This window comes from Castor canadensis, chromosome X, assembly GCF_047511655.1.
Source record: "Castor canadensis chromosome X, mCasCan1.hap1v2, whole genome shotgun sequence".
In the NCBI taxonomy this organism is placed as follows: domain Eukaryota; kingdom Metazoa; phylum Chordata; class Mammalia; order Rodentia; family Castoridae; genus Castor; species Castor canadensis.
In genome coordinates, this window is record NC_133405.1 from 86,538,996 (window position 1) to 86,558,192 (window position 19,197).

The window sequence follows — 19,197 nt, forward strand, 5'->3', positions numbered from 1 at the left end:
CTAGGCAGGCACACTACCACTTGAGCCATGCTCCCAATCATTTTTTGCTTAGTTATTTTTCCTGATAGAGTCTCATGTGTCTCTGTCTAGAACCAGCCTCAGACCACAATCCTCCCACACATCCCTCCCCACAACTGAGACTTCAAGGTGCATACCACTATGCCTGAGATGGGGTTTTGCTAACTTTTTGTTCAGGCTGTTCTCACATGACCATCCTCTAGATTTCAGCCTCCCAAGTAGCTGGAATTACAGATGTGAGCCACTGCACCTGGCCACATTGATGCATTCTGGGGATAATGTGTACTGTTATTCCTTGATTGGAATAGTGGACACTTGGGCAAAAATTTCTTTTGGTGATACTAGAGTTTGAACTCACAGCTTCATACTTGCTAGGCAGGTGCTCTACCTCTTGAGCCACACTCCCAAGCCCTCTGGAAAATTTTTAAATGAATGCAAAAGTATCAGACAAAGGTGAATGAGACTTCTCTTATATCTTAGCAATATTTAGATGGCATCAAATTTATATACAGTCCACTCTGGTTTAGCTCCCAAATCTCAATTGCTTGATACAGTCTCCTATGAGAATACTAAGAAGGTGTCTTTTTAAATAAACCTATTTTACTCTGAGTAGCTTTGTCTGCATGAGACTGATAAACCAATCATTATCTTTGAAGGTTGTCCTAACCACTAGTATGCCTTCCCTATATGTGGAACAGCATTTGTTTTCATGTTCAGTAGACTACCTTTAGCTCTAATATTAACAAAAGCTCTACATACATCATCACTGTAATTATCAAAAGATTCTCCAATAAAGCAGCAACAGTGTAGTCAAAAGCAATCAAGGTTATTTCATCTCTGCTGTTTCTTCAATGTAAATAGCCATTGTCCTCCCTGTTTATTTTTCTCATCTTCACTTAATGCTATCCTTAAAATGTGAGTAATTACAGCCAACTGGATATGGTTATATAGAGCCCAAAAGTATTCAAACATTATCAAATTTGGAGATCAGTCAAAAGTTTGCATGCAGGTTTTGCTGTTGTCATCTAAAAAAACAACACCAATATAGTGTTCTGGGTTAGAAACTTCCTGATTAGATTCTGTTTCCTCCTCTTCTGCAGGTGGACAACTAGAAAAGTTGGCTTGGTTTCTAGTTCTACATATTAGATGAATCTGATCCCACAATCCAATCACTCTGTAATTCATCATTTTGTGTGTGTGTGTGTGTGTGTGTGTGTGTGTGTGTGTGTGTGTGTGTTGATTGGTAATCAATTTATCATTTTTGGTGTTAGTTGGTTGTTTCTTTGTGACAGGGTCTTGCTATGTAGCCTAGGCTGGCCTTGAACTCTCTCAATCTTCCTTCCTCAGCCTTCTGAATGCTGGGATTATAGACTTGTACCACCATGTCCAGATAGTTAATCCATTGTTTGGTATATTTCTTTTTTTCAGTATTCATTGTTTAATTTTCATAAAGTGAAGGATGGACAGTGTAACTCAATTGGAACATACATTGTCATATTTTGTTCTCACTTTTATTATGCATTATTATCAAGTCTCTAATCATTCAAATGCCACTTATCCAGTTCATAGATAATATTCTGTTGGGTCTTTTGCACTTCCTAACTACTTTTTGAGTCTTTATTTGTTTGTATCTCCACAAAGGGTTGACCAAGGGAGAAATAGGCTAATGTGACATTATGCAGATTTTCCCTGGTATTCTCTTATTTCTGAAGTCTAGTCAATCCTGGGAAAAGCCTAACATAAGGTGGAATTATATTATGAGAGTAATTTAGTTTGGTTTAAAAATAGTCCCAAGAGCTCTTGAGCAGCAAAGTCAATTAAAGACAGCTCCTTCCTAAAACATACCTACCTTCAGTAAGAGTGACTCAGGGAGTCCGAGAACAAACTATAATGGAATGAATTAAAATTCTTGAATTTTCTTTCATAATGCCTTTGGGATTATAATGATCCCTTTTACCTCTAAAGAACTGACTAAAGAACATATTACCTGTTTAAACTGATTAACCTGTTTTAACTGATTAATGAACATATTACCTCTTAAGTAATAAGGGGAAATGGCAGATAATTTTTTTTGGGTAAATCTTAATCCAAGTGGGGAGTAAAATTTAAGCAATATATATTGAAGATAATCTATTTTGTTATAATTTCATTAAGCATATTAAATTTATAGTAATTTAAGAGGATGAATTCCATATAGTTATGTTACCATCTTTGTATACTTTTAAAATAACTTTTTTACTAAAATACATTTTAGAAAATTTAGAAAATAAAAATAAGCAAAGGAAATGGTTATATTATTATCCAGCAATAATCACTGTTAATAGTTTGCAGAATATATGTATATATATGTATATATATATATTTCTTTCTGAGGATTGAACCTAGGTACCACTGAGCTACATCCCCAGCCTAATATCTTTATTACTTATAAATGATATATTTTATTTCAAACATTTTGGAAATTTGCTTTTTTCCCTTAAAAATATATCATGAATATTTCCATTTTATTTAATATTCTTCTACAACTTCATTTTTATGGATGTATAAATTTAGTCATTCTGTTAGTATTTAGATTGTTTCCAATTTTTAAATATTGTATACAACTATTTTTGTACATTTATAGCCAAATCTTTACACATATCAATCATTCCATATACCTTCTAGAATTGGAATTTATACTTCAAGGATTGAATGTTTTAGGACTTTAAATGCATATTAGGTGGTTAGATGTATATTGTTAGATAAGAGATTTTAAATGCATATTTTTAGGTAGGTAGGGAGTGTTAGAGACAATTTAAATTCCAACAGTATGTTTATCTGAACTCCTATCAACTTGTCAACACTGGAGATTAACCTTTTTTTTGTCTTTGCCAATTTGGTAGGCAAAGGATTTTATCTTATTACTGTTTTATTTGACATTACGAACTTTGTTTTTCTTTCCTTAATTGACTAATTCTTTGAATTACTTCTTCATGTCTTTTTCCTCCTTTTCTAGAACAGGATCTCCTTGTATAACACAGGTTGACCTTGCACTCTTGATCTTCCTGCCTCCACCTTTTAAGTACTGGGGTTATAGGCATGTGCCACCATGCACAGCTTTTTTTTCTCGTGGAGATTTTGTATATTAATAATTCCTAAAAGTTCATTGCATGCTTATAGTAGTACTTTTTCTTTTTTAAATTTCTTTTTACTTTTAAATTAGCATACATTAATAATAGGGGATTTCATTGTTATAATGCCACACGTACAGTGTACTTTGAACAAATTCACCCTGTCCATTACATTCCCAGTGTCTTCTTCCTCCTACCCCCTTTTAGTGGGTTTCATTATGCTATTTTCTTATGTATATATGTTCTGTATTTTGATCATCTTCATCCCTCAGTGAATCCCCCAATTACATTCATGAAGATTTTACTTTGATGAAAGCCAATTTTCTGATATTTTTGTGTTTCAGAAAACCATTTATTTGTAAATCTAATGCTGAAAGATAAGAAAAATTTAAATTGCCTTCTGCTATTCTTCTTTAGAAATATTCCTGCATAAACGCTGCTATAATACTGTCATGCAAAGTGTATCCTTTCTTGTCCCATCCTCTTTGTTTTTTACATTTCTATTAGTACATATTTTTGTTATATTTACTGAGCATATTTTTCCTTTTTGTATTTTGCCTTTCAATTATTGTCTTCTTTATTCGTTTTTGGTTTTGCTATGTTGCCTAGGTTAGTCTTGAATTCAACATCCTCTTGCTTCAGTCTCCCAAGTGCTGGGATTGCAGGTATGCACCATCATGCCCAGCTGCTTGTTTATTTTGTTGTTTTTTGTTTTGGGTTTTTTTTTTTTTGAGACAGGATATTTTGCTGTGTAGCTTGCTTACACTTCCCAAGTTCTGAGATTATAGGTTTCCACCACCATATCTGGCCCTGGCTATTTTATTTTGAATTTGTGGCTCTTCTGTGCATGTTTTAATTTTTGTGGTTAATCCATTACATTTTTCTTCATGTTTTTTTTTTCTGTCATGTTGTCACTCTGTAGGATATTTTTAACCAGGGCCTCCCCAGTGCACACTAAGTACTCCACCACTGAGCTATACCCCCAGCCTGAATATTTTTATAATAATAGATTTACATTTTCATAGGTCTTTACAGGTTTGGTTCCTCATACATTATTGTAGATAATTCTTTGTTGAAACTTCATTTTTTTTCTGCAGATGACTACTTTTTGTTCTTTCCTTATTTCTAGGACGGTAACAGCTTTCACATTGTAGATGAACAAGCCTTTGCTAAAGAAGTACTTCCGAAATACTTCAAACATAACAATATATCCAGCTTCATACGACAACTCCACATATGTAAGTACGACTTACTTCTGCAAACATTATTAGAATTTAGTGGTATTTCATTGAAAAAAATCCTTTCATTTATGTAAATATCACTCTGAGTTGAGTGAGAAAACTTACTACAGTCTATTATTAAAACTATTTACTTTGGTTTATTGATTGGGATTCCAAACATAAAATGTTCCTTTCTGGCAAGACCTACTTTCACTCTTTTGAGTTACAGAAACTTAGAACTGAATCATACCTAAGAATATATCAAGCTTAATCCCATTGTATTAGAGCTAAGGAATGGGTCCAAAAGAGATTATGTATATTTGATCCAGGTCATACAGCTAGGCAACTCAAGTCTGGACTCCATTGCTTTGATTAAAAATAGATTAGTTTTTCTCTCTCTCAAGGTCTGACATAGCACAGATGGGAATTGTACTGCTGTCATAAGACCTCTGTTTTTCAACATTATTTTTTGTGTTACCAGCCTAGGAAAATTGAGAGATACATAAAAGTGCACACAAATATGTATATATACATACATATGCATGTATACCCATATATTTATATACATATATATGTAAATTTAGGAATTTACTAAAATTTGTAAATTTTATTTTTACTAAATTTGACTTACATGTTTTCAATTTAGCACTTTGTCATAAATATTTTCCCATATTTAAAATATTTTATCATCTCATAATACCATGAGATCATTTGCACACACTGTTTTAAAGGTGCTTCTGATTTTCTGTTTCTCCCCAACATTTAATAATGGACATCTATTATTCTTATAATGAAAAAAGAAATTTATATGAAATACCTTTGAAATCTTACTTTCAGAACTTCATAATGGTGATAGGAGGTATTATACAATGTATTGCTTCAAATCATCCAGATTTAGAAGTACAGAAACTTTATTGTTACTCATTTTCATTTTAGCCTAACAGAAGCCTTCCTTTCAACCAAGACATAGTGTTACTTTCCTTAACATCCCTTGTCTATTTTCAATCTTGGTTCTCAAATATGGCTTTTATGTACACACAGTTTTTTGAATATCCTACAAGCACAGAAACTTTGTACATTTGTTAATAATGCATATTTTATTTTAAACATCTAATGTATACCAACCAATACTATAGGCATAGCAAATAGTTAAATTTAAAGATAGCTTCATTACCTATCAAACTAATATACTTACCCCATTCTTTCTCTTTCATCTTTCAGTCTAATGTCATTACTATTGAACCGATTTTAGCCTAATTAGAGACATTATCTATTTACCAGTTGATAAGAATAGAAAACCATTTGTCCGCTTATTCATGCCTTCTCAGTGTTTTTAAAACCATTTTTGACTTTTTTAGGTTTAATCAAATTTTATACAATGTGATTAGCGTAAATATACAGTTAATGGGAATTTCAAATAGAAAAAGTACTTTAAATTCTTGCTCTTTCATATTTCATGTTCCTAATTTGTTTTGCCTTTGTATATATATTTTTGTATATGTTGTATATATATTGCCTTTGTAAGAATTTTTGAATTCAGTGTTTTTTATGGCTAATAGCTAGGAAAAAAATACTCTATTGTAAAGATGATAAATAACAGCAAATTACTCCAGGTCAGGGGTAAGAAAATGCATGTGTTCTTGGCACCTTTGTTGAAAAATCATTTATCTGTAGATTCGTGGATTTATGTCTGTATTCTCTATTCCATTCCATTGGTCCATGTGTCTATTTTATGCCAGCTTCATGTTGTTTTAGTTATTAAAGGCCTCTGCCTTTGTTATTTTTGCTCAAGATTGCTTCGGCTATTTGTTATTTATCCTTATTTTCTTAGTGATTATGTAGGAAGTATTAGCAATCTCCTGGGTTTTTTTCCAGTACCCCTCCTTTCTGCTCTCTCATGTGGTATTATAGCCTTTACCCATTCTAATAAATCTTACACATTGCTTATTCTAGTAAGTCATACATTATTGTCTGTTTGGCCTTTTCAAAATACAATCCTGGTTTTGTTACTTTTAAAAAAATCTTAGCTGGTTCCTCCCACAGTACACAAAGTCCCAACTCTTCAATCTGGCCGTCAGATCCTTCTGCAGTTCAACCTTATCTTTTGTTTTCTTTAACTTCTTATCCCACCTAATCTCTCATTCATGGTGTGTGTGCACACATCTTTTTACTACACAGGATAGTTACTGTCTTTACTTGCTTCTCAAATCAACTATAGTGAGGTACACATTTTAAAAAATTTGAATCTTCTACAAACCAATACTTTATAAAATGTAATAAGAATGGATTTTTAATATTTGGATGGCACAATAACGTTGAATTATAAAAGTTTGTAAAGGACTACTCTCAATTTTAATGCTTGTACCATCACCAACTAATAACAAATGGTTTGCAGAACAGCACCAGTCCACTTTGTGTAGCAATGCCATAGACTTTACTATATCAGTTCCTTTCTTCATGCTGTTTCCTTTGTGTGAAATGCCCTTACTCCCCAACTTCATTCCTAGTGTCCACTTATCAGAGTTGTTTATCTTTCAACTCCCAGCTCAAATTTAGCTTCTTCGAGAAGTCTCATATGCTCATATGTCAGAATGAATCTCTACTTTCCACATGTGCCCACAGTATTTCACTTATAAGACAACTACGGGGCTTATCATAGTCCAAATTTTTACTGAGATATAACTAATATACTATAAATTTTCCACTTAAAGTGGACAATTCCTTGGCTTTTAGTATATTCACAGAATTGTGCAACCATAATCATAATCTAATTTTAGAATATTTCTGTCACCCCCAAAAAGAAACCTCATGCTGATTAAGTCATTTCCCATTCTCCCTACCCTAGACAGCTTGACTTTTACTATTTTGTGTGTGTGTGTACTTAAAAAGTTGTGACTTAGATAAATCAGTGGGAGAAGGTTCTTTCTCATCTCTAAAGCAGAACTATGAAGAAGTCTAGAAAGTACAGTGGTTTTATAATAATTATCACACATTTTCTAGTGGTTGAATTATTTGTTGTATAGACAGGTTATAGACAAATTATTTATTTGATATAGATACGTTTCAGAAACCTCTGCCTTAAAAATGCTTTTGGTAAACAGTGGCATTCATTTCTCACAATTTGGTTTCCCTGAGAATTTACAGATGTTAAGAAAACTACGTCTGCTGATGATCATCCATTCTCAAATGTCTTAGCCTTTTCTTCAGTTTTTTTTTCATTTTCTATGTTAAACATGTTAGCAAGAGTTTTAAAATAAAGCAACATATATTAGATTCATCAGATGTCCTGATGCTGGTTTTCTTCCAATGTATTCTGTGGGAGCGTTTTTATTCTTGTGACAAATTAGTTTTCTAGGAAGACAAGTCTGAATTTTCATATTTTGTACGTTTTAATCTAAAAGACACTTGACATATCCCCATCCATTCCAGGCAGAATTTATCGTTCCCTGCTATATGTTTCCAAGGACTAGTTTTAATTATGTTGTGTTATAGTAGTTGTGAATGTGTTTTTGTCCCCTGATAGACTATTACCTTCTTGCAAATAGGAATTTCATATTAATGACTTGTAATATCATCTGGAGCCTAGCCAACTACTTACCCAAGATGAAGTGTTTAGTAAATGATTGTTAAATGGATAATTGATAAGAAAACTTAAAGTTGTAGAGCAGAGTGTTAGCTTATTTGCTTATGAATATATTCCAAATGGAAAGGAAATATATCTTTATTTTAAAGACTTTGGGTTTCAGTAAGAAAAATAAGAACCCTCAAGTGATTAGTTTTATGCTATCTGATAGAGGGTATAGGAAATGGAAAATGAAAGTTAAACTTGTCACCACATGAGGGAGAAATACTTCAGAAATTCCTGAAAGAAGTATGTCCTCTTTAAAAATATGTTCTGGTAACTATCTTTTATTAATTAGCTGTGGACTTGCAGCTGCCTATGTTTAATGTCATTCCTTCAAAAGGAGCCAAGTTTGTGCTCTATTTACCTAAATTGTCTTTTTTTGCCTTTGACATATATGCCAAGAAAACATCATGAATAGTTCTCATTTCAAAGCAAGTAGTAATTTTCCTATACTAGAAAATTCTTGGTACATTTATTCATTATTTGATCATACATATATTCACTTTTAATTGACACACAATTGTATATATTTATGGAGTACAAGATGCTACTTCAATACATGTATATATTGTGCTATGACCACATCAGGGTAATTAGTATATCCATGACATCATTCATGACATTCATCATTTTTTGTAATAATACCATTCAAAATCTTCCCTTCTAGATATTTTGAAATATGCATTATTTTGTTTTAACTAAGACTGAAAGAAAATAGAAAAAAAGAAATATACATTATTATTAAATATGGTTACCATACTGTGTAATAGAACATCAGAATTCATTCCTTCTGTTTAATTAACTTTGTACCCATTTACTAATCTCTCTTTGTCTTTCTAGCCTCTCTACCCTCCCCAGTCTTTGGTAACCACTCTTTTGTTCATTACTTTATGAATCTACTTTCTTAGATTCTACATGATTGGAGTCAGGTGAGTAGGGCTTCCCCTAGGGGGACAAAGGAGACTAGGAGCTGCTTACCTCAGGGCAGGGGGTCATGGAGCTCCACCTCTTGGTTGTGATGGTTTCAAGTTTGCCTCCATTCAGGATTCATTCCCAGTTCCCACCTGCCCTCCACATCCACAGAAGTTTCTAGTTTCACCTTAAGTTGACATCAGTTTCTCCCCCTCCCTTCTGCTTTCACCAGTGGCTCCTGTTCTTGGCTGTTGGGCTCCCAGGAGCTAGGCTAGGGGCCCAGCATGAAGATGGGGAGGAAGCTTTGATAACATTGTGCCTTCAAGACTCAGTTTTCGTGGGCCCTATGCCTGAGATGCTCAGAAAGACTCTGGGGTGCTTCCACCTCCTGTACTATTCCTCCCAAGATACAGCTGGCTCTGGGAGGGAGGTGACCAAGAGAGACCAGGCCATACCCAGGGTCCCTGACTTTGCCCCTTTCCTACTAGAAAGCCCAAGACACCACTAGTCTTGTCCACATGGTCCATTCAGTACCAGGGCCAAGACCCTTACCCTTCACCTGTCCCCACAACATGCAAGCATTCTACTATGTACACTACACCCTAGTCCTCAACAAGCTGCAGTCACCCTTTCTACACTGACCACTTCCCCAAAGACTGGCCTCTGAGCCCCAAGAGCTGCTCCCCAGCACTCTTCTGGGGGTTATGAGACCTGCATCAGTCGGAACCTGTTTTATAAGGGGTTTGTCTCTATAACTTAGTTTCTGTTACCATCTTAGATGGGGAATCGGCTTAGACGGACCACCCCAATCCCCGGCTTTGTCAACATTTGTCAAGAGATTCACAGGAAGGCTTCTTAGTGGCAGGCTCCTACCTGGCACTTGGGTGAGTGGGGCTTTACACAGATGTTAGCAAGGCTCCCCACTCCCCACAATCATATAAGGTCTGCTTTTCCCTCTCTACAGCAGGTCTGGGGGAATGGTTCTCTCACAGTGTTCTCAGATTTTGATCCTTTTAAATTTGAGAGTCATCCCTTTACAGTAGGATAGATGAAGGGTGAAGGGTTTTCACCTTTTGAACCTTTAGGTAATGGAATTAGAGATCTCTTCCACAGCTTTGCAGGAATCCCGGTCACCCTTCTCTGAGTACCTGACTCCTCAAAGGGCGCCTCACCTGACATGTTAGTCCTATTACTTACTCCAGGACAGGATATCAGGGAGCACTTTCTTTCTGACACATCTTTAAGGGCCTCCAGGGTTAGGGAGAACCTTATCACAGATGTTTCTCTCAAAAAGGTTTCTCTTCAACCATTTCATAGGGCAACCATTTCTCCCCTGTCACACAGCCACTTGGCTGGATTTATGAAAAGTGTGTAGTACTATGTGGTATGAAAGGAGATGGGCCTGGCAGGAGAGTATATCTTTTTGTTGTTGTTTGGGTTTTTTGGTGGTACTGGGATTTGAACTCAGGGCCTACAACTTGAGCCACTCCACCAGCCCCTTTTTGTGATGGGTGTTTTCGAGATAGGGTCTTGGGAACTATTTGCCTGGGCTGGCTTTGAACTGTGATCCTTCTGATCTGTGCCACCTGAGTAGCAAGGATTATAGGCATGAGCCACCAGTGCCCAGCTAGGAAAGTGTTTCTTATCTATTTCCCTTCGAAGGTTTCTGGCTATGGAAGAGAGAGGAGCCAAGGAGGTGCATTCTGTCCCTTCTCAAGGCCAAGACCTGGCTGGGTCATCCTCATTTCAGGGAAGCTACAGCTACCAGGTACAACTCTGGTCCAGTCTGTGCAGTTTTGGGACATCCACCACTGTGTGCTGCTGGCTTATCCTGCGGGCAGCCTTGCCACCAGCTGACATGAAAGGCTGAGGTTTAAAATCAGGTTGTGGTTAATCAAAGCTTTCTAGTCTGTTGTCTTGCCATCCCTTGTTGCCCCAGAGAACCCACAAATAGCTCTCACAGACTCAGAGAAATCTAGGGAGGACAACCGCATACAAGCCTTGAGGCTCTGAAGAAATTGATTCTTTGGAGGTCAAGTAGCAACAGTTCTCCCTCCACTGAGGACAGAATTCAAGGAAATGGGCTGCCACTACAGCAAGACTGTGACAGATTTCAGGAAAAAACCTGACCATAAGACTTGAGAATGTGGCAGAGGCCCCTGCTCCATCTCAGAGGCCCCTGGGAGTAGACATCTCCAGCTAGTCTGGGGAAAGGGTGTTTCTGCCTGGCTCAGGATATTAGCCCTGGTGGCTTGGGCTGGAACCTGCTTGGACTTGAAGTTTAATAAACTCCAGGGAGAAACAGGTCTGGACTTTCCCAGGTTCATCTGAACAGTTTCTCCACCTCTGATTCCCTCCAACCAATCTAACAGAAATTTTTGTAGTGGTTTCTCATTTAGTTTTTTTATGCACCCCAAGCTTCAGCCATTAAAAGGGCTTGATATAACCTTTTTATTCCCCATTTAGGGGTTCTTGAAGATATGGGATTCTATGGGTCTCTTCCTCTGACACACACAATTCACCAAAGAAACTCCAGTGCAACAAGCCAGATTTTCCCTTCCTGGTCTCTGTGTCTTATCTCCTCTGTAAAATTAAAAGCTCCTTATCAGTTATTTTTCTCCTCTCTTTGTTTTCTTCCTTTTCCAGTTCTACCCTCCCTTCCTAGTTGAGCTCTGTCTTCAGTATAACTGTTCAGGTTGCTGGGAGAGGGGTGCGCTCTCATATTCTGTGGGAGAGGACACTGGAGCCAGTGTACAGAGGGGATTCCTACACCTACTGGAGGTCACTCTCCCAAGTCAGTGCCACACTGTATTCCTGTCACTTCCCTGACCCTACAGGATTTTGATACAGTTTTTTGGGGTTGTCAAGGGACATATTAGGTCTTTTCCTACAATAAATATGACTTTTATCTATGATTTATAGGCTTTTTCTGCTACAGACTTAAAAGGCCTTTTTTCCCTACATATTTATAGGTACCTATTTATAGGTAAATACATATTTATAGGTACAAATAAATATGTATAAATGCCTATAAATATGTATATATTTATTGGTACCTATAAATATGTATTTACCTATAAATAGGTACCTATAAATATGTAGGGAAAAAAGGCCTTTTAAGTCTAACCCAACAGCTTTCCTCTACTGCCCTATAAGTGATTCCCACCAACAATTTTATAGGGTTTCTCATCACTGATATAAAAGCACTATTTTTCCCAGGGCTCCTTTCTCTCCACTTCTCTACAGTCTGATAGGTTTGCCCTCCTTTTCCCACATGAGTTTTTGGGGATCCAGTGTTCCTCTCAGGAGAGAGGCCCATTCACATGGAGACTGTGACAGCTTCTATGGAGGAGGAGGGATGGGTGGCATCTCCTGTGGAGGAGGAGGGCTATGGCTTTGTCTCCACACTCAGAACACAAGTAGGGCTTTTCTTCCAAAAGGGCTTTGGAGCTCTCTCCCTCCTTGTGACTGCTGTTCTCAGTGGTAGTGGAGGCCTGTCCTTCACCTGCCTGATTTGTGAACAGGGTGCCTGGCTTTGGCAGGGAGTCCTTCGACCTGGGGGACTTTTCTCAGGTATGGGTTTCCTGGTGCCAGAGGAGGGCCAGGTGATCAAGGAAAGAGGTCTCATAGTTGGAGCAGCTGTAGGGTCTCTGGCTCTGAGAGGGCTCCTGAGATGCTCCAGGAGCTTGGAAGAGCTCTTCCCTACCTCTGAACCCCTCTAGGACTTCCCGCCTGCATGGATTTTGTGGTGTTGCAGCAACTCAGAGCTGAGGCCAAAGCTGTTTTTGCACTTGGGGCATTTAAAGAGCTTTCCTCTGAGGAATGACTGGGCCCCACCCCTCCCCCTCTCCCCACCATTCCTGCCCTTGGGAAAAAGAAAGACTTTTTGCTGCTGTGACTGAGCTGATGTTGCAGAAGCACTGTAGGATCCAGGAAGCTTTCTCCACAGTGGGAACAAATGTAGGACTTGGAAGAGGACAGCAGCCCCAGCCTCTGACCAAGACCCTTCTGACCCGAGGGCACTTTAAAGGGCTGCCCCAGGAGAGTTGACTCTGCCTCTAGGGCCCCTGGGTAGGAATTTCCTCCAAAATGGAGCCTCAGGGGGTAGGACTGAGGAAGTTTGGGCGCTGGGTATGTGGTAAGACCACCTGGGTTTTGTAGGGGGTTTTGCCACTGTGGATCCCCTGATGCTGCATGAAGATGCCCTAGTTTTTGAAGCCCTTGCCGCAGACAAGACACTTGTGGGGTTCAGCCCCAGGTGGCAAGGTCAGCAGGGCAGGATTCCCCAGCCCCAGCAGGGTGTCACCCTGTGCTTTTCAGGCTGGGATCTTTCGCCTTTCATGGATTACCCAGTGCTACTCCAGTTCATGGGCCTTCAGGAAGGCCTTGCCGCAGTCTACCTGAAGCTCTTGCTATACTCAGCGCTTGTGGGGCTTCTTGCTCACCCATGTGGATGCGCTAGTGGTGAATGAAGTAGGAGATCACACTGAAGCTCTTACCACACTTGGAGCATTTGTTGAGCCCCTCACTAGTGTGCATATGCTAGTGCCGCAGCCGTGTGGCACTCAGAATGAAGGTCTTGTCACACACCAGACACTTGAAGAGATCCTGGAGCAGGTGATTTCCTTGATGTTTGATGGACATGAAACTGTGGCTGAAGCTCTTGCTGCACTCAAGGCACTCGTAGGACTTTTTACCCACGAGCTGCGCCAGCTCTGAGCTCTGAATGCATCTTGCTGCACTTAGTGCAGCATGGATCTTCTGGTACTTGAGGAGGTTGTGGTTTTAGCCGAAACACTTCCTGCACTCAGGGCACTTGTAGGGCTTCTTGCCTGTGTGAGTGTGCTGGTGCTGCACCAGGTGTGAGCTATGCATGAAGCTCTTGCTGCACTCTGAGCATGTGTTGGGCTGCTCCACCGTGTGGATGCACTGGTGCCATAGCAGCTTTGATCACTGGCTGAAGCTCTTGCCACATTTGTTGCAGAAATAGGGCTTCTCAGCTCCAGGGGGGCTACCCTGCACCAGCTCCCACAGGCTGGGCTCACTAGCGGGGACCACTGTGGAGCTATTCCATGTGGTGAGGGTCCCCCACTGCCCACTGGCTTTACAGGCCTTAGTCCACTCAGATAGGGTACAGATTACCTCTGCATCTGGTGGGGAAGTCAACAGGGATCCAGTGATCCAAGGGGTTGGAGGACCCAGTCAGGTTGGGGAGTCCTGGGGGCTGAGGGTTCCTAACAGGGGCTCTCCATGGGACTCTCTGGTGGGTCCTTGGATTCTGGACTCCTGAGCTGGATCTCAGACCAAGATAATCTCCTCCCCAGAACTTTCCTTCCAAGTGCTCTCTCTTCATTCCTTCTCTCAGCACCTCTGTGAGCCTCATTTGGGCTCTCTTTAGGACCCTTCAGATCCAGGCTCCACAGCACTGTCTAAAGCTCTATCCCAGAGCTCAGAAATATGAAAGTCTGGCTCTGCATCTGGAAACAGCCAGAGGGTGAATCCAGCCTGGAGTTGGGGGAAGATGAGGGGTGTTACTTAGCCCCTGAGTGCTCTGCCTGGGGGTGAGGGCCCAGATGTCCAAGGCTCTGGGGTCCTGGTTACCAGGTGATTCCAGGCTGAGGACCCAGGGACCAGTTCCTCACATTTTCTTTATCCATGGATGGACACTAAGATTAATTCCTTATCTGGGCTATCATGAATAGTGTTGTGATAAGCATAGCAGTTTAGAAATCTCTTCAACATACTGATTTCATTTCCTGTGTATATATTCCCAGTAGTGAGATTGCTGGATCATATGGTAGTTCTATCTTTAATATTTCAAGAAATGTTCATACAGTTTTCCATGATGTACTAATTTACATTCCTACTAACTGTACAAGAGTTCCTTTCCCTATACATCCTTTCTAACACTTGATAATAACCATTCTAATAGGAGTTATATGAAATCTCACTGTGATTTTTATTTGTACTTCCCTGATAATAAGGAATGTTGAACATTTTTTTCATATACCTGTCATTTGTGTCTTCTTTTGAGAAATGTCTGTTTAAGTCTATTGCCCACTTTTCAACTGGATTATTGTTTTCTTTTCTTGTGGTCAAGTTGATTTCCTTACGTATTATGAACTTACTGTTCAGATGTGTAATTTGCAAATATTTTATCCCATTCTCTAGGTTTGTTTTTTCATTCTGTTGATTGTTTTCTTTGCTGTGCTTTTTAGTTTAATAAAATCCCATTTGTCTATTTTTTATTTTGGTGCTTGTGCTTTTGGGTTCATATCCAAAAAGTTCATGTCATAGAGTTTTTCTCCAATTTTTCTTCTAGTAGTTTCATAGTTTGGGGTCTTGTACCTAAGTCTTTAGTCTATTTTGAGTTGACTTTTATATATGCTGATGAAGATTTAGATTCATTCTTTTTTGAGTCGAATTTATTAGGATATATCCATGTACAGGGAAATTAATTGTGACAATTCCAAATAGCCTTATATTGTACATTGATTAGATCACCCCATCATCTCTCCCCCTCGACCCCTGCTTTGCCCTAATTAAAGCAATTGCAAGAGGTTTCTTTGTTCTTGTTCATATAAGTATATGAAATCCATCAACCATATACCCTCACCTTAATCTCCTTCATTCACACTCCACCCTCCCACAAGTACCCCCCCGTACACATACACTGTATCTATTTTACAGTCCTGTCTTTTGTTAATATTTAAGTCGATGTTCAAAGGGATTTCTCAATGTGTCCCTATTGTGCATCTACTTTACTTTGTTCTGTTCAACTCCTTCCATTGCTCTCCCTTACCCTTTTACCTCCCACCCCCCATTTTTAATAGCTTTCAGTACATATCTTCTACCTATAGATGTTATGTTTTACAATACTGTTAATGCTCTATCATTCTCTTTTCCTTTCCCTCCTTTCCTGAGTTCCAGAGTAGTTCCACTATTACAAACATGTTCTACATATGAGTTTGTATATGCTCATGTTCATTTTTGTATATATATTTATCTTTTGGATCTATCTTCTATGTATGAGAGAAAACACGTGGCCTTTGTCTTTCTGAGCCTGGCTTACTTCACTTAACATGATGTCCTCCAGTTGCATCCATTTACTTTCCAATCACATGTCATTGTTCCTTATGGCTGAGCGAAACATTGTGTATATATACCACATTTTCTTGATCAGTTCATCAGTTGTAGGGTATCCGGGTTGTTTCCATAGCTTGGCTATTGTGAATGGTGCTGCGATGAACACTCTTTTGCATGTGGATATCCAATTTACCCACCACCACTTACTGAAGAGACTTTCCCCAATGTGGGTTTTTGCCACCTTTATTAAAGATCATATGGCTGTAGATGTGTGAGTTTATTTCTGAGCTCTCTCTCTCTCTCTTTCATTGGTCAAGATTACTTTGGCAATTTAGGGTCTTTCCGGTCCCATGATTTTTGGATTTTTTTGAATTCCTAAGTATGATGTCATTGGTGTTTTAATAAGAATTGCACTGAATCTGTAGATTCCTTTGGATGCTATTCTTTTGAATGGTAGAGTGCAAAAACAGGGATACTGCCTCTTTTCCCATGGGAAAATATAATTTGGGTGATATTCAAAAATTCAGAATTTGAAAAGGCTTTCTCACTCCTTTAGGCAGTAGAGTAGTGCTTAAAATTATATGCAAGGTAGCTCAAGTGAATGCAGAGAAGATAGAATGGCTTAGGATAAACAGTTGAAACTACTAATAAAAAATGAAAAAGAAAGTAATTCAACTCCTAAAAACTAGAAAAAAATCAAGGAGCTTGGAGTTACAGCTTTCATATATGCCACGCCTCCCCAAAAATCTTTCTTCTTGGCATACTCAATTTGATTGAGTGGAGGGATTTGAAGATTGGATAATGTAGTTTGATTCCTAACTTTTTCCATGGCAAGAACATTTATTTATTGCCCCAACTTAACCAGGAAATAGAAGTTGATTAGGCCTCAAAAAGAAGTAGTCACAGTTTAGCTGGGTATGGTGGTGGATGCCTACAATTCAAGCGTTCAGAAGGTGGAGGCAGGAAGATAGTTTGAAGCCAACCTGGGCTACATAGCGAGACCCTATCTCACTACCCCCCTAAGAAAAACCAATAACAGTAACAAAACAGAAAGTCGTCACTACTTAGATGAATTGATGTATGAATGCCACAGCTTAATATCTCAAAGGAAATAATTATGAATTTGAGATTTCCTTCAGTTATAAATCAGCATAAATTTCTTCCTTAGCAAGGTATGTTGAGATTCCTCATGATAAACACTGAAGAATAAGAAAGAGTTACCATCCTATTACTTGAAATATGCTGATTTTTTTAATTATGAAACTTGGAAAGTTAGGACAGATAATTTGGAGACATCATTCTTAGTCATTCTTCAGACTTCTGTTTTTAATATAAGATGACAAATTCCTTTTTGATACCAACAAAGCAGTTATGAGTGTTATTTCAAGCTCAGGAAGGAGACTTATTATACCAGGTATTGCTTCTGGTCTGTGATGTTATAAACAATGTGATTCATATCCTCATTGGGTCATTTAATAGAACACCGCTCACAAACTTGAATACAGCCAGGTGCCAGTGGCTCACACCTGTAATCCTAGCTACTCAGGATGATAATGGCTCAAAGCCAGCCCATGCAATTAGTTCGAGAGACCCTATCTCAGAAAAAACCCTTCACAAAAAGGGCTGGTGGAGTGGCTCACGGTGTAGGCCCTGAGTTCATATCTCAGTACTGCAAAAAAAAAAACTGGAATAGAATAGATGCTTTCTGATGTCTGTAGCAACCAATGCCTTCCTGAGAGGAGGCAGAAACAATATTTTCATATACATATGCACTTTGGCTAACAGCTACTGATGTAGTTTTTTCTTTTTCTTGCTTTCAATTTGAATCTATGTATCATCTTCTTTTTTTTTGGTGGTACTAGAGTTTGAACTAAGGGCCTTGTACTTGCTAGGCAGGTGCTGTACCACTTGAGCCACTCTACCAGCCCTGTGTATCTTCTTAAATCCAGATTTGTGCATGAGCATAAAAGAATTAGAATGGTTAAGATCTAGTTTCAGCAAATAATTCAAAGTACCTAATTATGCTGCCAATGACTGTAAATGTTTTTAAATTGATATTAAAAATACAAATGTGCTGGTGTTCACCTTTAATTCCAGTTCCTTGGGAGGCTGAGGCAGGAAGATTGTGAGTTCAAGGCCAGCCTAGGTAACATAGAAGGACTCTAGCTACCTGTCTGGATGGATGGATGGATAGATAGATAGATAAGTAGACAGAGACATATATACAATATTTCCAATTTCATTTTATTTTGAATTAACCAAGATGAACTTTTTGTTTTATTTTTTATTTTTTGTTAGCATTCATTAATTGCACATAGTAATGGAGTTCAGTGATATATACATGTGTATATATGTATATGTATATGCATGTGTATATATACATATATATTTCTTATTATTGTTTCTTTGTTTTTTAAGACAGGATCTGGCCTGGCTGGCCTTGAACCTCTAGGCTCAAGCAATCCTCTTGCTTAAGACTCCCAATTGTCCCTCAGTGTGATATTTTTAGCACATGCATAGAGCAGGCACTGATCAAATCAAGGTAATTAACATTTCTCACTTACCATTTTTTTATGTTTGGAGCCTTTGATCTCCTCTCTTCCGTAGCTGCAAAAAAATAGTCATTATGAGTTATAGTCATCCCACTATGCTGTGGAACACCAGATATTATTCTTTCTATCTGTCTTTACTATCCATTTGCCAACCTTTGATCCACACTCTCACAACCCACCTTTTCCAACCTCTTAGTAATCACTATTTATACATTTAAGTCTACGTTTTTTAGCTTTTGTGTATGAGAGAACATTGTAGTATTTGTGTCTGGTTTATTTCACTTAACATAATGCCCTCCAGTTCCATCCATTTTGATGCCAGTGACAGGTTTTCATTCTCCTTTATGGCGGAATAACATTCTATTGTGTATATATACCACATTTCCTTTATCATTCATCTGTCAGTGAACATCTAAGTTGATTCTTTATCTTACATGTTGTGAATACTGTCACAGTAAACGTTGTGTGCAAATATCTTTTAGGTAGGCTAATTTTATTTCCTTTAGACATATACCCAGAAGCAGAATTGCTGGATCATATGATAGATCTATTTCTAGGTTTTTGAAGAATCTCCAAATAGTGATTAAGAATTCTCTTGTGAGTCAATGCCCTGTATAGCTATCCTTATCTCAACCAGCAAAACCCCTTGTTCCTTCCTATTATTGCTTATACTC

General features: G+C 38.3%; 1 protein-coding gene and 1 pseudogene across 1 annotated transcript in view; one reads left to right on the plus strand and one right to left on the minus strand.

Annotated features, from left to right (window-relative positions):
- Positions 1 to 587: 587 nt before the first annotated feature.
- LOC109680114 (eukaryotic translation initiation factor 4E pseudogene) lies at positions 588 to 1,203 on the minus strand (annotated as a pseudogene).
- A 274-nt stretch (positions 1,204 to 1,477) lies between these two features.
- LOC141419468 (heat shock factor protein 3-like) overlaps positions 1,478 to 19,197 on the plus strand; it is a 55,228-nt gene continuing 37,508 nt past the window's right edge. Inside the window, exons 1-2 of the mRNA XM_074062267.1 lie at positions 1,478 to 1,486; positions 4,258 to 4,366. Of these exons, the coding sequence (XP_073918368.1) occupies positions 1,478 to 1,486; positions 4,258 to 4,366 (118 nt within the window). The remainder of the gene's footprint in view (positions 1,487 to 4,257; positions 4,367 to 19,197) is intronic.